We start from the raw sequence: 19,096 nt of genomic DNA, 5'->3' as shown, positions 1-19,096 counted from the left end.
CCATACTAAATTGTCCCTCAATGTCCAAAGATGTGCAGGTTAGGTGGGGTTTTGGAGATAAGGCGGGGAGTGGGTCTAGGTAGGGTGCTCTTTCAGACGGTCGGTGAAGACTTGATGGGCTGAATGGCCTCCTTCTGCACTGTAGGGATAAGTATCTATTTAGGCTGAAAAAATAGTCAGGCAAATTACTATTTAAATGGAAAGCAGATTCAAAATGCGTCTGGGCAAAGGGATCTGGGTGTCTTTGTTTGTGAATCACTGAAAGTCTCTATGCAGGTACGAAATGTAATAAGAAAGGCAAATAGAATATTATCGTTTATTCCAAAAGTATAAAAGTAGAGGAGTGTTGTTGCAATTGTATAGAGTGTTGATGAGACCACATCTGGAGTATTGTGTCCAGTTCTGGTCTTCTTATTTGAGGAAGGAAGTGGTGGCATTGGAGGCAGTTCAGAGGAGGTTCACCAGATTGATTCCGGGGATGAAGGGGTTGACGTACGAGGAGAGATTACACAGTTTGGGCTTATACTCGCTGGAGTTGAGAAGGGGATATGATTGAGGTATATAAAATACTAAAAGGGATTGATAAAATAAATGTAGACCAAATGTTCCCCCTTGTGGGGCAATCTAGAACAAGAGGTCACAGATTGAGATGCGGTAGATTTAAAACTGAGATGAGGAGGAACTACTCCCCGCAGAGGGTGGTGAATTTGTGGAACTCACTGCCCCATAGTGCGGTGGACACCGAATCATTAAATCATTTCATAGGGAGATAGATATATTTCTAATTAAAAAACGGGTTAAAGGGATATGGGGAACAGGTAGGGAGGTGGCTTTGAGGCCAGTAAGAGATTAGCAATGATCTGATTGAAGGGCAGAGCAGGCTCAAAGGGCTGAATTGCCTACTTCTGCTCCTAGTTCCTATGGTGCCCCGATCTCTTAAGTGAGCTTGAAGATCCCCCTCACCCTGAATCCAGGGACAATGTCACCTACGCACGCATGGGCATTACCCCACATCACCCCAAGTGAGGACACCCCATTATGGGGTCATTGAAGATCCCCTTTTAAAGGCCTCCCCATGCTCCCTTTTGACCACCCCCTCTTTCTGCATCCCACCTTCACCTCCCAACCCTTCATACCCACCTTTTAACCCCAGTTTCATGAGCATGGCCCCCTCAGGCCCCGGTCCTTGTGGCAGTGCCTCTGCCAGCCTGGTTGCGCCACACAGGCACCTTGCCAGGGTGGGATAGTGCCATGATGCCAGTCTAGCACTGTCAAGGTGCCCAGGTACCAGAGTGAGGGCCAGGGTGCCACTCTGACCTGTCCACCTAGGTGTCTCCAATGGACTGGGAGACCCCCCAGATGCCATTACACCTGGACCATGTTTGTGTGGACCAGTGCTAAACGGCGCCATGGTGTGGTCTCCCAGGCATGGGCGTTAGTTCCCGGGCCTCGGGAGAATCAGGTGGCAACATATTTAAATAAACCTAATGAGAAAACACACTTTCCCCTCTTGAGGCGGTTGCCTGTCTTGGAAAACCGCTGGGGAACTTCCTCCAAGTTGATCAGAGGATTGGATAGGGTGGACAGTGAGAGCCTTTTTCCTCGGATGGTGATGTCTAGCATGAGGGGATATAGCTTTAAATTGAGGGGAGATAGATATAGGACAGATGTCAGAGGTAGGTTCTTTACTCAGAGAGTAGTAAGGGCGTGGAATGCCCTGCCTGCAACAGTAGTGGACTCGCCAACACTAAGGGCATTCAAATGGTCATTGGATAGACATATGGACGATAAGGGAATAGTGTAGCTAGGCTTTAGAGTGGTTTCACAGGTCGGCACAACATCGAGAGCCGAAGGGCCTGTACTGCGCTGTAATGTTCTATGTTCTACGTCCTGGTCACTGGAGCCATGGAAGGGGAGCACTTAAGCAACTTGGAGGAAGTTCCCCAGCGGTTTTCCAAGACAGGCAACCGCCTCAAGAGGGGAAAGTGTGTTTTCTACACCAAGGAAGTTTGGGGTATCGTGTGGATCGAGACTGACTACACCGGGTTGAGGAGAGGATGAAAGCGATAAAGCAAGCCCCCATTCTGGAAAACATGACGGAGCTGCGGTCGTTCTTAGGTCTCGTAAAATACTGGGGGAAATGTATTCCTTGCCTTGCAACCATCCTTGCCCCACTGCACGCATTGCTGAAGGAGCACTAAGAATGGGCATGAAGAGCGCCTCAGAAGCCTTCGCCTTGGTGAAGCAGGAGCCAACATCGTCAGGGTTATTGACACATTATGACCCCTCTGAGCCCCTTTTGGTGACGTGAGTCAACTTGCTTATGGAATCGGTGCTGCGTTGTCCCACCTCGTGGCTGCCAGAGGGGAAAGGCCGATAGCATACGCTTCAAGAACTTTGGCTGCTGCGGAGACTATTATGCCCACATCGGAAAAGAAGGGCTGATTGTTGTATTTGCGGTGAAGAAATTCCACCAGTACGTATATGGGCATCGATTCACCATTGTGATGGACCACAAGCTATTGCCAGAGCTTTTTAAGGAGGACAAGGTAATCTCGCCAGTATGTTCCCGGCCAGATACAACGATTGGCCCTGTTGCTAGCAGCATACATGTAAATTGGTTTTGAAGCTTAACTTCATGGACACCTAGCCGGTCATCACCGCCAGATATGCAACTGGATACAAAAGACTCAATATTGGCGAAAGTACACCATATTGTCTTACATGGGGGCCAGCAAGGGAAGCTGTCCACAGAACTACAGGCCTTTGTCACCAAACTGCAAGAGCTCAGTGTGGAAGACGGCATCCTCCTTGGGGGCCTCATGTGGTGGTCCCAAGCCTGGGCAGACAGGCCATTCTCCAGGTTCTGCACAACGGACACCCAGGGGAGTCAAAATTGGAGATGCTGGCCAGGAGCTATATGTGGTGGCAAGACCTGGATGGTGCAATCAAATGACTGGACCAACGGTGTACTACATACCAGTAGCAGCAGAAGCTACTGCTAGTTGCCCCGTTGCATCCATGGTCAGGTCAGCCTTGGGTGCGCCTGCATGCCGATTTTGCCAGATCTTTCCAAGGAACAACATTTTTACATGTGGTAGACGCCCATTTCAAGTGGCTGCAAGTCCATTGGATGTCATCCACCATGTCAATCTACGGCTCTCCTTCAGCACCCATATCATCCCAGAGGTGTTAGTCACTGACACTGGCACCCCATTCACCAGTGATAAGTTTTAACGCTTTGGGAAGGCAAACGGGGTGCGGCACATCCCCACGGCCCTGTATCACACTTCCTCGAACAGGGTGGCTGAGTGAGCGGTGCAGACTTTCAAGAGAGGGATGAAGAAACAGACCATGTGGATACGCAGTTAGCATGACCGGCGTAGCGCCGGCAGAACTGTTGGTGGGCCGGTGGTTCAGGACCCACCTCAGCCTCACGTTCCCGACATTGGCGGGGGAGTGCAACATGGTCAAGACCAGCAGACGTAAGACCATGGCAGGCGGTTGCAGATCAGAGTTTCCAACCAGCGGATGCAGTGCGTGTCGGAAACTTCGGGAACAGTGCCCTTTGGCTTCTAGGGACAGTGGTACAACAGACCGGACCTGTTTCACACCAAGTGAAGATGCACAAACGGACGGTTCGAAAGCACCTCGATCACCTCAGGTGAAGGGGCCCGTGAATGGCGCACCCCACCCGAAGAACCATCTTCTAGCTACACTGTCCCAGCACATGAGGGCCTGGAGGTGTGTCCCCCCTACCCCACAACCCTCCCCCACACCCCCCGGGGGTCTCGACAATAAGATATGAAAGGTGGTGGACTCCGATTCCAAGATTGAGACCCAGGTTTCCAAGGCTTTGGACAGCGACCTTGTCAAGCATCAGTCGCCTGCGATACCCCCAGATGGTCTTCGCTAAAACGGCACTCCCCTGACATGCTACATGTTCCCTGACCCGGCCCTGCGATCACCGGAGGTGCAGCCATGGCAAAGATGAGCAGACGTCCTCCTGCACTCCCTTCTTCAGAGGGACTACGGACTTCTGGGAGGGGGGATGTTATAATGGGACAATCCAATTAATCTTCCATGAGCCTCGTGGAGTATCAGCTCCCCCACTGAGGGACGGAGGCCCTCAGCAGGCTCGTTAATTCATTGCCAGAAAAGCAGGTCCAGCTAGGAGCAGAACTGCATAGTAGTCCTGACTGGGACAGGGTCTGGGACTGGGCCTTGTAAATACTTCCCTTGTGTAAATACACCAGTTTTTTGACCCTCCTTTCCGGACCTCCATGACTACTAAAAAGGTAATAAACCCAAACTCAAAAAAGATAGTTCATGCTTGACTATGAACTTAGCGGTTATAGGAGGATACAATGGATTGGATAATAAAGTGTCTAAATAATAGGAAATGATGAGTTGTGGGTGTGGTTATAGTTTAACAGCTCTCACTAATGGAGGCTGGTTGCCATTTATTTATTATTTAAAAAAATATTTTTACTAAAGATTTTTGACTGGTAACAAAGACATCAAACAGCCTAGAAGGCGACTCCAACATAGTATATTGTCATAACAATACATACATTTTTAAAAAAACATCAAAAAAATCTCTAACCGATCTTATAACTCACCAGACAAACAAAACTGACCTACCCCCAACAATAATAATAACCATCACCTCCCACTCCCTCTCCTTCTAACAGCTGATAGTGACTAATTTTTTAAATCAACATCGAAACATGTATTTACAAGAATTTTACAATCACTGTAGTTTTAACTATTACACATAGGGTGTAACATCTCGACCCGCGGGGCCTGTCATACAAGGTTCAAAAATTGAGATCACAAGTTGATTGAGGCAGATACAGAAGAAAGTGGCTTACACAAAAAGAAAAACTGCTGTTGAGCACTGGCTGGGCCAGGCCATGGCCCGGGGTACGTCCACTCGATCATGTGGGGCCAGTAGCTGGCTGCGCTCCTCTGGGAGGGAGCCACCACTCAGCTAAGAGGAGGGGTCCCTATGTGGAAACCCTTGGTGGTCGACCGTCGTCTGCTCCTTAAAGGCGTTTAGTTCCCTCACCATGCTTGACTGTTTCGCCGATTTGGAGCTGGATCTGTCTGTCCGTGGGTCCTGTAGGCAGTTAAAGCGCCCTCCCATAATGGGTCGATGGGAGTCTATGTCGGGGATTTCTGCCGTGTTACTTGTCATGGGTTCTGTGGGTCTTTGTGTGGCTGATGAGCCTGACCTTAGAGCTACATCTTTGACTGCACACTTGGCAGGTGTTTCTGGGAGGTGGGATTGGACCTTGGACTCTAGATTGCTCCTCAGCTACCTTCTCAGCCACCTCCTCTTCTCAGGCTCCTTTTCAGGGCCTCCTGTTGCTGTCAGATGTGCTTGAAGAATTGTGTCCTTCCAATAAAGTAGGTCTCTTCTGAGCAAGTGTCATCCAGACGATGATGTCTATGTTGCATTCCTTGAGGTAACCCTTCAGGGTGTCTTTGAAGCGCTTCCTTCGTCCTCCTCTTGTTCGGGGCCTTCCTTGATCTAGGCAAAGAAGATTTGCTTTGATTGTCGGGACTCTGACATCCTAAGCACATGGCCAGCCCAGCGGAGTTGGTTTTGGATGATCATGGCCTTGGTGCTGGTTCTCTTAGATCCTTCAAGTACGCTGATGTTAGTAAACCTGTCCTCCTAGTAAACCTGAGGCAGAGAATCCGTCTCAGACAGCGTTGATGGTACCTCTCCAGGGCCTTGAGGTGGCGCCTGTACGGAGTCCAGGTTTCTGAGCTGTAGAGAAGAGTTGGGAGGAGAACCGCCTTGTACACAAGGATCTTGGTGTCAGGAAAGATGTTGCTGTCGTCAAAGACTCTTGTCCTTAAGCATCCACTGGAGATGTTTGCGGATTGGATATGGTGTTGGATCTCCACATTGATGTCAACTTTAGTTGCAAGGAGGCTCCCCAAGTATGGGAAATGTTCCACATTTGGTAGGGTTTCTCCATTGATCTTGATGGAGTGAGAGACCGCAACCCTGGGGCGGGTTGCTAAAGGACTTGAATCTTCCTGAGGTTGAGGCTAAACCGACTCTTCAGTATGTTTCCGCAAAGGTGTCAAGCATGGCTTGGAAATTCTCTTCTGAGGGAGTGGAGATGGTGATGTCATCCACATACTGAAGTTCCATGAGTGATGTCAGCATCATTTTCTTCTTGGATTTCAACTGGTTGGGGTTGAAAAGATTTCCGTCCATCCTGTAGAATATGTTCACTCCACTGGGATGCTAGCTCTTGACAAGGTGAAGGATGGTGGCGATGATGATGGAGAAAAGGGTGGGGATGGTGACATATCTCTGCTTGCCTCAAGTCTTGCTCTCATGGTTTCTGTCTTATTTCTGTCAGTGAGGACTGACACCGACACCTTGTCATGGAGGAGTCGGAAGATGTTGATGGATTTCTCTGGACAGCCAGCCTTAGACAGGGTATTCCAGAACACTTCCCGATTGAGTCAAAAGCATTGGTCAGATTGCTGAAGGCCATGTAGAGTGTTTGATGTTGCTACTGGCATTTCCCTTGAAGTTGCCAAGCAGTGAAAATCATGGTTTGGTCAAGAGCCACACTGGCTTTCTGGAAGGATTTCTTCAGAGACTGGGAGAACATAGAACATAGAAGCGCAGTACAGGCCCTTCGGCCCTCGATGTTGCACCAACCTGTGAAACCACTCTAAAGCCCATCTACACTATTCGCTGAACATCCATATTTCGGCGGCGTGAGAGCAGCTGGTGAGTCAGTTTCAGCGGGAGCATTGCGGAAGGAGGTTGCTGGGAGGTAAGTCAACCTTTAAAAGCACTTCTCTTTGCAGGGGCAGGCCAGTCGATTTCGGCGGCGTGAGAGCAGCTGGTGAGTCAGTTTCAGCGGGAGCATTGCGGAAGGAGGTTGCTGGGAGGTAAGTCAACCTTTAAAAGCACTTCTCTTTGCAGGGGCAGGCCAGTCGATTTCGGCGGCGTGAGAGCAGCTGGTGAGTCAGTTTCAGCGGGAGCATTGCGGAAGGAGGTTGCTGGGAGGTAAGTCAACCTTTAAAAGCACTTCTCTTTGCAGGGGCAGGCCAGTCGATTTCGGCGGCGTGAGAGCAGCAGGTGAGTCAGTTTCAGCGGGAGCATTGCGGAAGGAGGTTGCTGGGAGGTAAGTCAACCTTTAAAAGCACTTCTCTTTGCAGGGGCAGGCCAGTCGATTTCGGCGGGAGTGGAGCTGGCTGGTTAGTCAATTTCAGCAGGAGCTGAGAATTTTTTTTTTTTTTTTAAATTAGTTTTTTAGGCGGGATCAGGAAGTCGACCCGCGGACGTCTGGGAAGACCCTCACCAATAAATTCTGGTGGAGAGGAAACCCGAGACACTACACGTGTAGTGTCTCCCACCCACCCTCCTCCTCTAACCTAATAATAAAACCCATTGGTCTGAGGTAAGTACCATATTTTATTATATTATTATTATTTTTTATAAAAATTTAATTTAGTTGTTAGCCAGATCTTGGTAGAAAGTTAGAGGAATGGCAGGGAAGGGAGTGCAATGTTCCTCCTGCAGGATGTTTGAGGTGAGGGATGCAGTTAGTGTCCCTGCTGATTTTACCTGCAGGAAGTGCTGCCATCTCCAGCTCCTCCAAGACCGAGTTAGGGAACTGGAGCTGGAGTTGGAAGAACTTCGGATCATTCGGGAGGCAGAAGGGGTCATAGATAGCAGCTTCAGGGAATTAGTTACACCAAAGATTGGAGATAGGTGGGTAACTGTAAGAGGGACTGGGAAAAAACAGTCAGTGCAGGGATCCCCTGCGGTCGTTCCCCTGAGAAACAAGTATACCGCTTTGGATACTTGTGGGGGGGACGACTTACCAGGGGTAAGCCATGGGGTACGGGCCTCTGGCACGGAGTCTGTCCCTGTTGCTCAGAAGGGAAGGGGGGAGAGGAGCAGAGCATTAGTAATTGGGGACTCGAGAGTCAGGGGCACAGATAGGAGATTTTGTGGGAGCGTGAGAGACTCATGTTTGGTATGTTGCCTCCCAGGTGCAAGGGTACGCGATGTCTCGGATCGTGTTTTCCGGGTCCTTAGGGGGGAGGGGGAGCAGCCCCAAGTCGTGGTCCACATTGGCACCAACGACATAGGTAGGAAAGGGGACAAGGATGTCAGGCAGGCTTTCAGGGAGCTAGGATGGAAGCTCAGAACTAGAACAAACAGAGTTGTTATCTCTGGGTTGTTGCCCGTGCCACGTGATAGTGAGATGAGGAATAGGGAGAGAGAGCATTTAAACACGTGGCTACAGGGATGGTGCAGGCGGGAGGGTTTCAGATTTTTGGATAACTGGGGCTCTTTCTGGGGAAGGTGGGACCTCTACAGACAGGATGGTCTACATCTGAACCTGAGGGGCACAAATATCCTGGGGGGGAGATTTGTTAGTGCTCTTTGGGGGGGTTTAAACTAATGCAGCAGGGGCATGGGAACCTGGATTGTAGTTTTAGGGTAAGGGAGAATGAGAGTATAGAGGTCAGGAGCACAGATTTGACGTCGCAGGAGGGGGCCAGCGTTCAGATAGGTGGTTTGAAGTGTGTCTACTTCAATGCCAGGAGTATACGAAACAAGGTAGGGGAACTGGCAGCGTGGGTTGGTACCTGGGACTTCGATGTTGTGGCCATTTCGGAGACATGGATAGAGCAGGGACAGGAATGGATGTTGCAGGTTCCGGGGTTTAGGTGTTTTAGTAAGCTAAGAGAAGGAGGCAAAAGAGGGGGAGGTGTGGCGCTGCTAGTCAAGAGCAGTATTACGGTGGCGGAGAGGATGCTAGATGGGGACTCTTCTTCCGAGGTAGTATTGGCTGAAGTTAGAAACAGGAAAGGAGAGGTCACCCTGTTGGGAGTTTTTTATAGGCCTCCTAATAGTTCTAGGGATGTAGAGGAAAGGATGGCGAAGATGATTCTGGATATGAGCGAAAGTAACAGGGTAGTTATTATGGGAGACTTTAACTTTCCAAATATTGACTGGAAAATATATAGTTCGAGTACAATAGATGGGTCGTTTTTTGTACAGTGTGTGCAGGAGGGTTTCCTGAAACAATATGTTGACAGGCCAACAAGAGGCGAGGCCACGTTGGATTTGGTTTTGGGTAATGAACCAGGCCAGGTGTTGGATTTGGAGGTAGGAGAGCACTTTGGGGACAGTGACCACAATTCGGTGACGTTTACGTTAATGATGGAAAGGGATAAGTATACACCGCAGGGCAAGAGTTATAGCTGGGGGAAGGGCAATTATGATGCCATTAGACGTGACTTGGGGGGGATAAGGTGGAGAAGTAGGCTGCAAGTGTTGGGCACACTGGATAAGTGGGGCTTGTTCAAGGATCAGCTACTGCGTGTTCTTGATAAGTATGTACCGGTCAGACAGGGAGGAAGGCGTCGAGCGAGGGAACCGTGGTTTACCAAGGAAGTGGAATCTCTTGTTAAGAGGAAGAAGAAGGCCTATGTGAAGATGAAGTGTGAAGTTTCGGTTGGGGCGATGGATAGTTACAAGGTAGCGAGGAAGGATCTAAAGAGAGAGCTAAGACGAGCAAGGAGGGGACATGAGAAGTATTTGGCAGGAAGGATCAAGGAAAACCCAAAAGCTTTCTATAGGTATGTCAGGAATAAGCGAATGACTAGGGAAAGAGTAGGACCAGTCAAGGACAGGGATGGGAAATTGTGTGTGGAGTCTGAAGAGATAGGCGAGATACTAAATGAATATTTTTCGTCAGTATTCACTCAGGAAAAAGATAATGTTGTGGAGGAGAATGCTGAGCCCCAGGCTAATAGAATAGATGGCATTGAGGTACGTAGGGAAGAGGTGTTGGCAATTCTGGACAGGCTGAAAATAGATAAGTCCCCGGGACCTGATGGGATTTATCCTAGGATTCTCTGGGAGGCCAGGGAAGAGATTGGTGGACCTTTGGCTTTGATTTTTATGTCATCATTGGCTACAGGAATAGTGCCAGAGGACTGGAGGACAGCAAATGTGGTCCCTTTGTTCAAAAAGGGGAGCAGAGACAACCCCGGCAACTATAGACCGGTGAGCCTCACGTCTGTAGTGGGTATAGTCTTGGAGGGGATTATAAGGGACAAGATTTATAATCATCTAGATAGGGATAATATGATCAGGGATAGTCAGCATGGCTTTGTGAAGGGTAGGTCATGCCTCACAAACCTTATTGAGTTCTTTGAGAAGGTGACTGAACAGGTAGACGAGGGTAGAGCAGTTGATGTGGTGTATATGGATTTCAGCAAAGCGTTCGATAAGGTTCCCCACGGTAGGCTATTGCAAAAAATACGGAGGCTGGGGATTGAGGGTGATTTAGAGATGTGGATCAGAAATTGGCTAGCTGAAAGAAGACAGAGGGTGGTGGTTGATGGGAAATGTTCAGAATGGAGTACAGTCACAAGTGGAGTACCACAAGGATCTGTTCTGGGGCCGTTGCTGTTTGTCATTTTTATCAATGACCTAGAGGAAGGCGCAGAAGGGTGGGTGAGTAAATTTGCAGACGATACTAAAGTCGGTGGTGTTGTCGATAGTGTGGAAGGATGTAGCAGGTTACAGAGGGATATAGATAAGCTGCAGAGCTGGGCTGAGAGGTGGCAAATGGAGTTTAATGTAGAGAAGTGTGAGGTGATTCACTTTGGAAGGAATAACAGGAATGCGGAATATTTGGCTAATGGTAAAGTTCTTGAAAGTGTGGATGAGCAGAGGGATCTAGGTGTCCATGTACATAGATCCCTGAAAGTTGCCACCCAGGTTGATAGGGTTGTGAAGAAGGCCTATGGAGCGTTGGCCTTTATTGGTAGAGGGATTGAGTTCCGGAGTCGGGAGGTCATGTTGCAGCTGTACAGAACTCTGGTCCGGCCGCATTTGGAGTATTGCGTACAGTTCTGGTCACCGCATTATAGGAAGGACGTGGAGGCTTTGGAGCGGGTGCAGAGGAGATTTACCAGGATGTTGCCTGGTATGGAGGGAAAATCTTATGAGGAAAGGCTGATGGACTTGAGGTTGTTTTCGTTGGAGAGAAGAAGGTTAAGAGGAGACTTAATAGAGGCATACAAAATGATCAGGGGGTTGGATAGGGTGGACAGTGAGAGCCTTCTCCCGCGGATGGAAATGGCTGGCACGAGGGGACATAGCTTTAAACTGAGGGGTAATAGATATAGGACAGAGGTCAGAGGTAGGTTCTTTACGCAAAGAGTTGTGAGGCCATGGAATGCCCTACCTGCTACAGTAGTGAACTCGCCAACATTGAGGGCATTTAAAAGTTTATTGGATAAACATATGGATGATAATGGCATAGTGTAGGTTAGATGGCTTTTGTTTCGGTGCAACATCGTGGGCCGAAGGGCCTGTACTGCGCTGTATTGTTCTATGTTCTATGTTCTATGTCTATCCAATGACCATTTGAATGCCCTTAGTGTTGGCGAGTCCACTACTGTTGCAGGCAGGGCGTTCCACGCCCTTACTACTCTCTGAGTAAAGAACCTACCTCTGACATCTGTCCTAAATCGATCTCCCCTCAATTTAAAGCTATGTCCCCTCGTGCTAGACATCACCATCTGAGGCAAAAGGCTCTCACTGTCCACCCTATCCAATCCTCTGATCATCTTGTATGCCTCAATTAAGTCACCTCTTAACCTTCTTCTCTCTAATGAAAACAGCCTCAAGTCCCTCAGCCTTTCCTCATAAGATCTTCCCTCCATACAAGGCAACATTCTGGTAAATCTCCTCTGAACCCTTTCCAATGCTTCCACATCCTCCCGATAATGCGGCGACCAGAATTGCACGCAATACTCCAAATGCGGCCACACCAGAGTTTTGTACAGCTGCAACATGACCTCATGGCTCCGAAACTCAATCCCTCTGCCAATAAAAGCTAACACACCCTACGCCTTCTTAACAACCCTCTCAACCTGGGTGGCAACTTTCAGGGATCTATGTACATGGACACCGAGATCTCTCTGCTCATCCACACTGCCAACAATCTTACCATTAGCCCAGTACTCTGTCTTCCTGTTATTCCTTCCAAAATGAATCACCTCACACTTTTCTGCATTAAACTCCATTTGCCACCTCTCAGCCCAGCGCTGCAGCTTATCTATGTCCCTCTGTAACTTGTAACATCCTTCCGCACTGTCCACAACTCCACCGACTTTAGTGTCATCTGCAAATTTACTCACCCATCCTTCTACGCCCTCCTCCAGGTCATTTATAAAAATGACAAACAGCAGTGGCCCCAAGACAGATCCTTGTGGTACACCACTAGTAACTGGACTCCATTCTGAACATTTCCCATCATCCACCACCCTTTGTCTTCTTCCAGCTAGCCAATTTCTGATCCAAACTGCTAAATCACCCTGAATCCCATGCCTCCGTATTTTCTGCAGTAGCCTACCGTGGGGAACCTTATCAAACGCTTTACTGAAATCTATATACACCACATCAACTGCTTTACCCTCATCCACCTGTTTGGTCACCTTCTCAAAGAACTCAATAAGGTTTGTGAGGCATGGCCTACCCTTCACAAAACCGTGTTGACTATCTCTAATCAAATTATTCCTTTCCAGATGATTATACATCCTATCTCTTATAAACCTTTCCAAGATTTTGCCCACAACAGAAGTAAGGCTCACTGGTCTATAGTTACCGGGGTTGTCTCTACTTCTCTTCTTGAACAAGGGGACAACATTTGCTATCCGCCAGTCTTCTGGCACTATTCCTGTAGACAAAGATGACTTAAAGATCAAAGCCAAAGGCTCAGCAATCTCCTCCCTAGCTTCCCAGAGAATCCTAGGATAAATCCCATCGGCCCAGGGGACTTATATAGTTTCACACTTTCCAGAATTGCTAACACCTCCTCCTTATGAACCTCAAGCCCTTCTAGTCTAGTAGCCTGAATCTCAGTATTCTCCTCGACAACATTATCTTTTTCCCGTGTGAATACTGACGAAAAATATTCATTTAGCACCTCTCCTATCTCCTCGGACTCCACGCACAACTTCCCGCTACTGTCCTTGACTGGCCCTACACTTACCCTAGTCATTCTTTTATTCCTGACATATCTATAGAAAGCTTTAGGGTTATCCTTGATACTACCTGCCAAAGATTTCTCATGTCCCCTCCTGGCTCTTCTTAGCTCTCTCTTTATGTCCTTCCTAGCTAACTTGTAACTCTCGAGCGCCCTAACTGAACCTTCATGTCTCATCTTTACATAAGCGTCCTTCTTTCTCTTGACAAGTGTTTCGACTGCTTTAGTAAACCATGGTTCCCTCGCTCGACCACTTCCTCCCCGCCTGACGGGTACATACTTATCAAGGACACGCAGTAGCTGTTCCTTGAACAAGCTCCACATTTCCATTGTGCCCATCCCCTGCAGTTTTGCTCTCCATCCGATGCATCCTAAGTCTTGCCTCATCGCATCATAATTGCTTTTCCCCCAGATATAACTCTTGCCCTGCGGGTATATACCTATCCCTTTCCATCACTAAAGTAAACGTAATCGAATTGTGGTCACTATCACCAAAGTGCTCACCTACCTCCAAATCTAACACCTGTCCTGGTTCATTACCCAGTATCAAATCCGAAATGGCCTCGCCTCTCGTTGGCCTATCTACATACTGTGTCAGGAAACCCTCCTGTACACATTGGACAGAAACAGACCCATCTAAAGTACTCGAACTATAGCGTTTCCAGTCAATATTTGGAAAGTTAAAGTCCCCCATAACAACTACCCTGCTGCTTTCGCTCCTATCCAGGAGCATCTTTGCAATCCTTTCCTCTACATCTCTGGAACCTTTCGGAGGCCTATAGAAAACCCCTAAAAGGGTGACCTCTCCTTTCCTGTTTCTAACCTCAGCCCATACTACCTCAGTAGACGAGTCCTCATCAAACGTCCTTTCTGCCACCTTAATACTGTCCTTGACTAACAATGCCACCCCTCCCCCTCTTTTACCACCTTCCCTGAGCGTACTGAAATATCAAAACCCCGGCACCTGCAACAACCATTCCTGTCCCTGCTCTATCCATGTCTCCGAAATGGCCACAACATCGAAGTCCCATGTACCAACCCATGCCGCAAGTTCACCCACCTTATTCCGGATGCTCCTGGCATTGAAGACGACACACTTTAAACCACCTTCCTGCCTGCCGGTACACTCCTGCAACTTTGAAACCTTACTCATGACCTCACTACTCTCAACCTCCTGTATACTGGAGCTACAATTCAGGTTCCCAAGCCCCTGCTGAACTAGTTTAAACCCTCCCGAAGAGCATTAGCAAATTCCCCCCCCCCCCAGGATATTGGTACCCCTCTGGTCCACGTGTAGACCATCCCATTTGTAGAGGTCCCACCGACCCCAGAATGAGCCCCAATTATCCAGAAATCTGAAACTCTCCCTCCTGCACCATCCCTGTAGCCACGTGTTCAACTCCCCTCTCTCCCTATTCCTTGTCTCGCTAGCACGTGGCACGGGTAACACGATAGCATTGTGGGTAGCACAATTGCTTCACGGCTTCACAGCTCCAGGGTCCCAGGTTCGATTCCGGCTTGGGTCACTGTCTGTGCGGAGTCTGCACATCCTCCCCGTGTGTGCGTGGGTTTCCTCCGGGTGCTCCGGTTTCCTCCCACAGTCCAAAGAGTGCAGGTTAGGTGGATTGGCCATGCTAAATTGCCCTTAGTGTAAAAAATTGCCCTTAGTGTTGGGTGGAGTTACTGGGTTATGGGGATCGGGTGGAGGTGTTGACCTTGGGTAGGGTGCTCTTTCCAAGAGCCGGTGCAGACACGATGGGTCGAATGGCCTCCTTCTGCTCTGTAAATTCTATGGCTATGGCTAACCCAGAGATAATCTGTTTGTCCTAGATCTAAGCTTCCACCCTAGCTCCCTAAAGGCGGCTAGCGAGGATTTGGGCGATGATCTTCCCAGTGATGGAAAGTAGAGTGATTCATCAGTAGTTCCTGCAGTCTGCTTTGTCTCCTTTCTTGAGAACGGTGGCCATGATGGCATCCCTGACGTTGACAGGAATTTCTTCTCTGTCCCAGATTTTCAGCAACAGCTGATGGAGGTGACGGGTGATCTCTTCTCCTCCAAGTTTGAAAATCTCCACTGGACTCCCGTCCACTCCTGCAGCTTTCCCATTCAAGTGTGTAATGGTGGCTTTGACTTTGTCCACACTTGTTGGGAGTCCAAGATCATCTTTGATGGGGAGTTGGGAAATATCCTCAGACGCATCCTCATCTATGATTGTATCATGGTTTAGGAGTTCTTTGAAGTGTCTTCTCCATCAATGGCTGATGTTTTCTCTGTCTCTCCAAGCTGACCGAGTCATAAAGGACGTAGCTGCTCGACTGGGTCAGCAGCAGGTGGTGAGGGAACTAACAAAAAGGAAAACCATACTTGACCTCATCCTCACCAACCTGCCTACCAGAGAAGCATCTGTCCATGACAGTATCGGTGGGAGTGACCAATGTGGAGGCAAAGACCCATTTTCACAATGAGGATGCCCTCTATCATGTTGTGTGGTACCATCACTGCGCTAATTGGGATAGACTTCGAACAAATGGAGCAACTCAAGACTGGGCACCCATGAGGCTCTGTGACCCATAAGCAGGAGCAGAATTTTACTGAACCACAATCTGTAACCCTATGGCCCGGCATATGCCCCACTCAACCATGACGGTAGGTGAGAGAGAAATATTAACAGAACCAATGGCCATGATTAAAAAAGACAGGAACAGCAAACTGAATTTAGCTAAGCTCTCTCACATTTAAGTGTTATTGACTTAAGGAACAAACTGTCACCTAGGTGAAGTAAATATAAAATCCATTGAAGTGTCCAGAGGGGAAATAAGGATTGATTCTTGAATTATTTGAGAGTGTAGGAATGAGACTTTATGATAGAAAATCAATGCAAAATAGTCAGATTAGCCACTTGGATAAAGTCTTGGCTGAATTGGCTTTTCTTGGTCCAGCATTCCTATGTGTGTGGGACAGAAGTCCTATTCAGCTCTTTGTTACTCTTCCATGTAGACTCTAGGCTAAGATAAATCAACACATGACCCAAAATTACTTTTGAAAATCCAGGACAATTCCCCCCATAAAATATTCATAGAAAATATAATTTGCTGTCTTAATCATATCTTTCCTCCAAAGCACATCACAGGGACCCTTCTGTCAAGTGGCACTGTTAATGAAAATGTGCTTTTTACTGTTAATGCTGACCTCAGCCCTACTAATTTGTGAATTCTATACCCAATACGATAAGATGTGCTTTGCTTATATTAGCGATGAGATAATACTTAATTTGCAACCATAGAAACATCTCTCATTCGTACAGATGTTATCAGTCGAGAACAAGACTAGTTTCCGACAGCAATAGATTTTAAAGAATTAAGAATGATTTAGGTTTAGAACTGAAATTCATTAAATGTAAACTTGCTTTGTACATTGAAGCGCTTTTATTTTGAGTCGGGCGTGATCTTAACAGCTTTGATCTTAAGGAATCTCCAACTGACCAAGAAAAGCAGCCAAATATCACATATAAATGCTCAGACATAATATTACAAACCTTTACATAATTAGAGGGAATATTTTAGCGTTCACATTTTACCTGTAATGCTGTACAAACTTACCCCTTGCCCATGACATTTAGAAGCACATTCTACCACTGCAAATACACTTATGTTCTGGCACTGCCGGTTTAGACAAATCTAGAAAAACACAAATATCTGGGTTAATCTAAATGTATATGTACAAGTTAAGTAATCGAGAGTGGTGCCCCTCTTCAACCTTTGAGTTAAAACCATAGAATAGAATTCCTACAGTGCAGCAGGAGGCAGTTCGGCCCATCGAGTCTGCACTGACCCGCTGAAAGAGCACCCTACCCAGGCCCACTCCCCCACCCTATTACCGTAATCCCATCTAACCTGCACATCTTTGGATACTAAGGGGCAATTTAGCATTGCTAATCCACTTAACCTGTACATCTTTGGACTATGGGAGCACCTGGAGGAAAACTACGCAGACATGGGGAGAATGTGCAAACTCCACATAGACAGTCACCCAAGGCCGCAATTGAACCCAGGTCCCTGGTGCAGTGAGGCAGCAGTGCTAACCACTGTGCCACAATGCTGCCCCTTTATAAAGTTAAATAATCATAAATTATAAAGTTAAATAATTAATTATGTGAAGCACAGATTTCTTTTCCTTATTATACGAGGTAAAGTAATATTGGATGCAAACCTCCCAGAACATTTTGAAGCGTGGGCCGGGATTCTCCCCTACCCGGCGGGGCGGGGGGTCCCGGCGGGATGGAGTGGCGGGAACCACTCCGGCCTCGGGCCGCCCCAAAGGTGTGGATTTCTCCGCACCTTTAGGGGTGAAGCCCTTATCTTGAGGGGCCCGCGCCGGAGTGGTTGGTGCGCTGCCGGCCAGCGGGAAAGGCCTTTGGCTCCATGCCAGCCGGGGCCAAAGGGACTTTGCCGGCCGGCGAAGGTCCGCGCATGCGCAGGAGCGTCAGCAGCTGCTGATGTCATCCCCGCGCATGCGCGGGGGGGGTCACTTTTGCGTCGGCCATGGCGGAGGCTATGGCCGAGGCGGAGGGAAAAGAGTGCCCCTACGGCACAGGCCCGCCCGCGGATCAGTGGGCCCCGATCGCGGGCGAGGCCACCGTGGGGGCAGCCCCCAGGGCCAGATCACCCCGCCACCCCCCCCCCCCCCCAGAGCCCGCCCGCGCCGCCAGTCCTGCCGGTAAGAGAGGTGATTTTAATTCCCGCCGGCGGGACTGGCATGACAGCAGCGGGACTTCGGGCTATCGCGGGCCAGAGAATTGCCGGGGGGGGGGGGGGGGGGCGAGCCCGCCGACCGACGCGATTCCCGCCCCTGCCGAATCTCTGGCGCCGGAGAATTTGGTGGATGGCGGGGATCGGAGAATCCCGCCCCAGGTCCCCAGTGGGAAACAAGGTGCAATTCCCATTGGGTGGCACAGTGTGATCCAGACCACATTCACCCACACTTGAAAATTGTTTTGGAGCCAGGATGATTCGTGCCGAAAACGTGATGTGTGGGACCCGATAACTCCGGCAGGGCCGGTTCCTCAGAGATTGGGGCGTCTTATTTACAGGGCACCCAGGTCCCAGAATAACAATACCACCTCCCCGATTCTCATCAGCAAAGGGTCCTCATCCCCTTGCTAATTATTGACATCAGATCCTCCTCCAATTCCAAGTGAGCAACACTTCACTATGGGGTCACCAAGGGCCCCCCTTCAGTCCCCCTCCACCCCTCACTCAGATCCTGCTTCGGTCCCATCCCTTGGCACTGCCAACGAGACACTGTCAGGGTACTATCCTGCCATGTCCCTGATCACCTGGGCACTACAAAGACCTCCGAGCCCCCTGGCATGGTCATCGCGCCTATCCAGAGTATTCAGCATCGACTGCAAGTAGTTCCTCATCGAGGAGCACTTCCGTTTTAATGTCTGAGTAGTGCCAGCTGCTTCTGTGGTGGAAAAGTACCTCCAGTGCAGGCATGCTGTTCAGGCATCAGAGGTTGAAAAAGATCCAGTCTAAAAAAATTGCCATCAGATAAGGCATGTGCTATTTCTAGGAAGCACTTCAGACTTTAAACAAACCCATAATGAAATAAATACACTCAGTCAGAGCACCTGTTCTTTCTCAGAAGCACTTCTGAGTAGAAAAACATCCAGTGGAGAACAAATGTGGTCAGACGGGACAACTGCTCATAACAGGAAGCATTTCAGAGTTAATAGACAGTGAAGTGCAAGAAAAACAAAGCTACCCCCTCCTTTGAGATAGCCTTCAGCTGTCAATAAATAGACAACAAGAGGATGAAAGTTTTAAATCGGAGATAGTGGGGGACGTGGGGACAATGTAGGTCAGCAGGCAGCAGATGATGGGTGAACAGGACTTGATGTGGATAGAGCACAAGACTGAAACCTCCTCAAACGTTAGTGGCGAAACTTTCTGCAACTTGGACTTTTTTCTTAATTTTCATTTGCTATCATTAAATCAGGGATTGTGCCAATCCTTTGAATTGTCTTTAT

At 48.6% G+C, this 19,096-nt stretch overlaps 1 protein-coding gene across 3 annotated transcripts in view; it reads right to left on the bottom strand.

Annotated features, from left to right (window-relative positions):
• LOC140393136 (disintegrin and metalloproteinase domain-containing protein 12-like) overlaps nucleotides 1-19,096 on the bottom strand; it is a 597,415-nt gene that overhangs the window by 43,317 nt on the left and 535,002 nt on the right. For all 3 annotated transcript variants that reach the window (XM_072479211.1, XM_072479210.1, XM_072479212.1), the window contains one exon: nucleotides 16,665-16,742. In XM_072479211.1, the coding sequence (XP_072335312.1) occupies nucleotides 16,665-16,742 (78 nt within the window). The remainder of the gene's footprint in view (nucleotides 1-16,664; nucleotides 16,743-19,096) is intronic.

Source organism: Scyliorhinus torazame, chromosome 16 (assembly GCF_047496885.1).
Source record: "Scyliorhinus torazame isolate Kashiwa2021f chromosome 16, sScyTor2.1, whole genome shotgun sequence".
Lineage (NCBI taxonomy): Eukaryota > Metazoa > Chordata > Chondrichthyes > Carcharhiniformes > Scyliorhinidae > Scyliorhinus > Scyliorhinus torazame.
The sequence above is the reverse complement of the archived record's forward strand: the minus strand, read 5'-3'. Positions and strand labels throughout refer to the sequence as shown.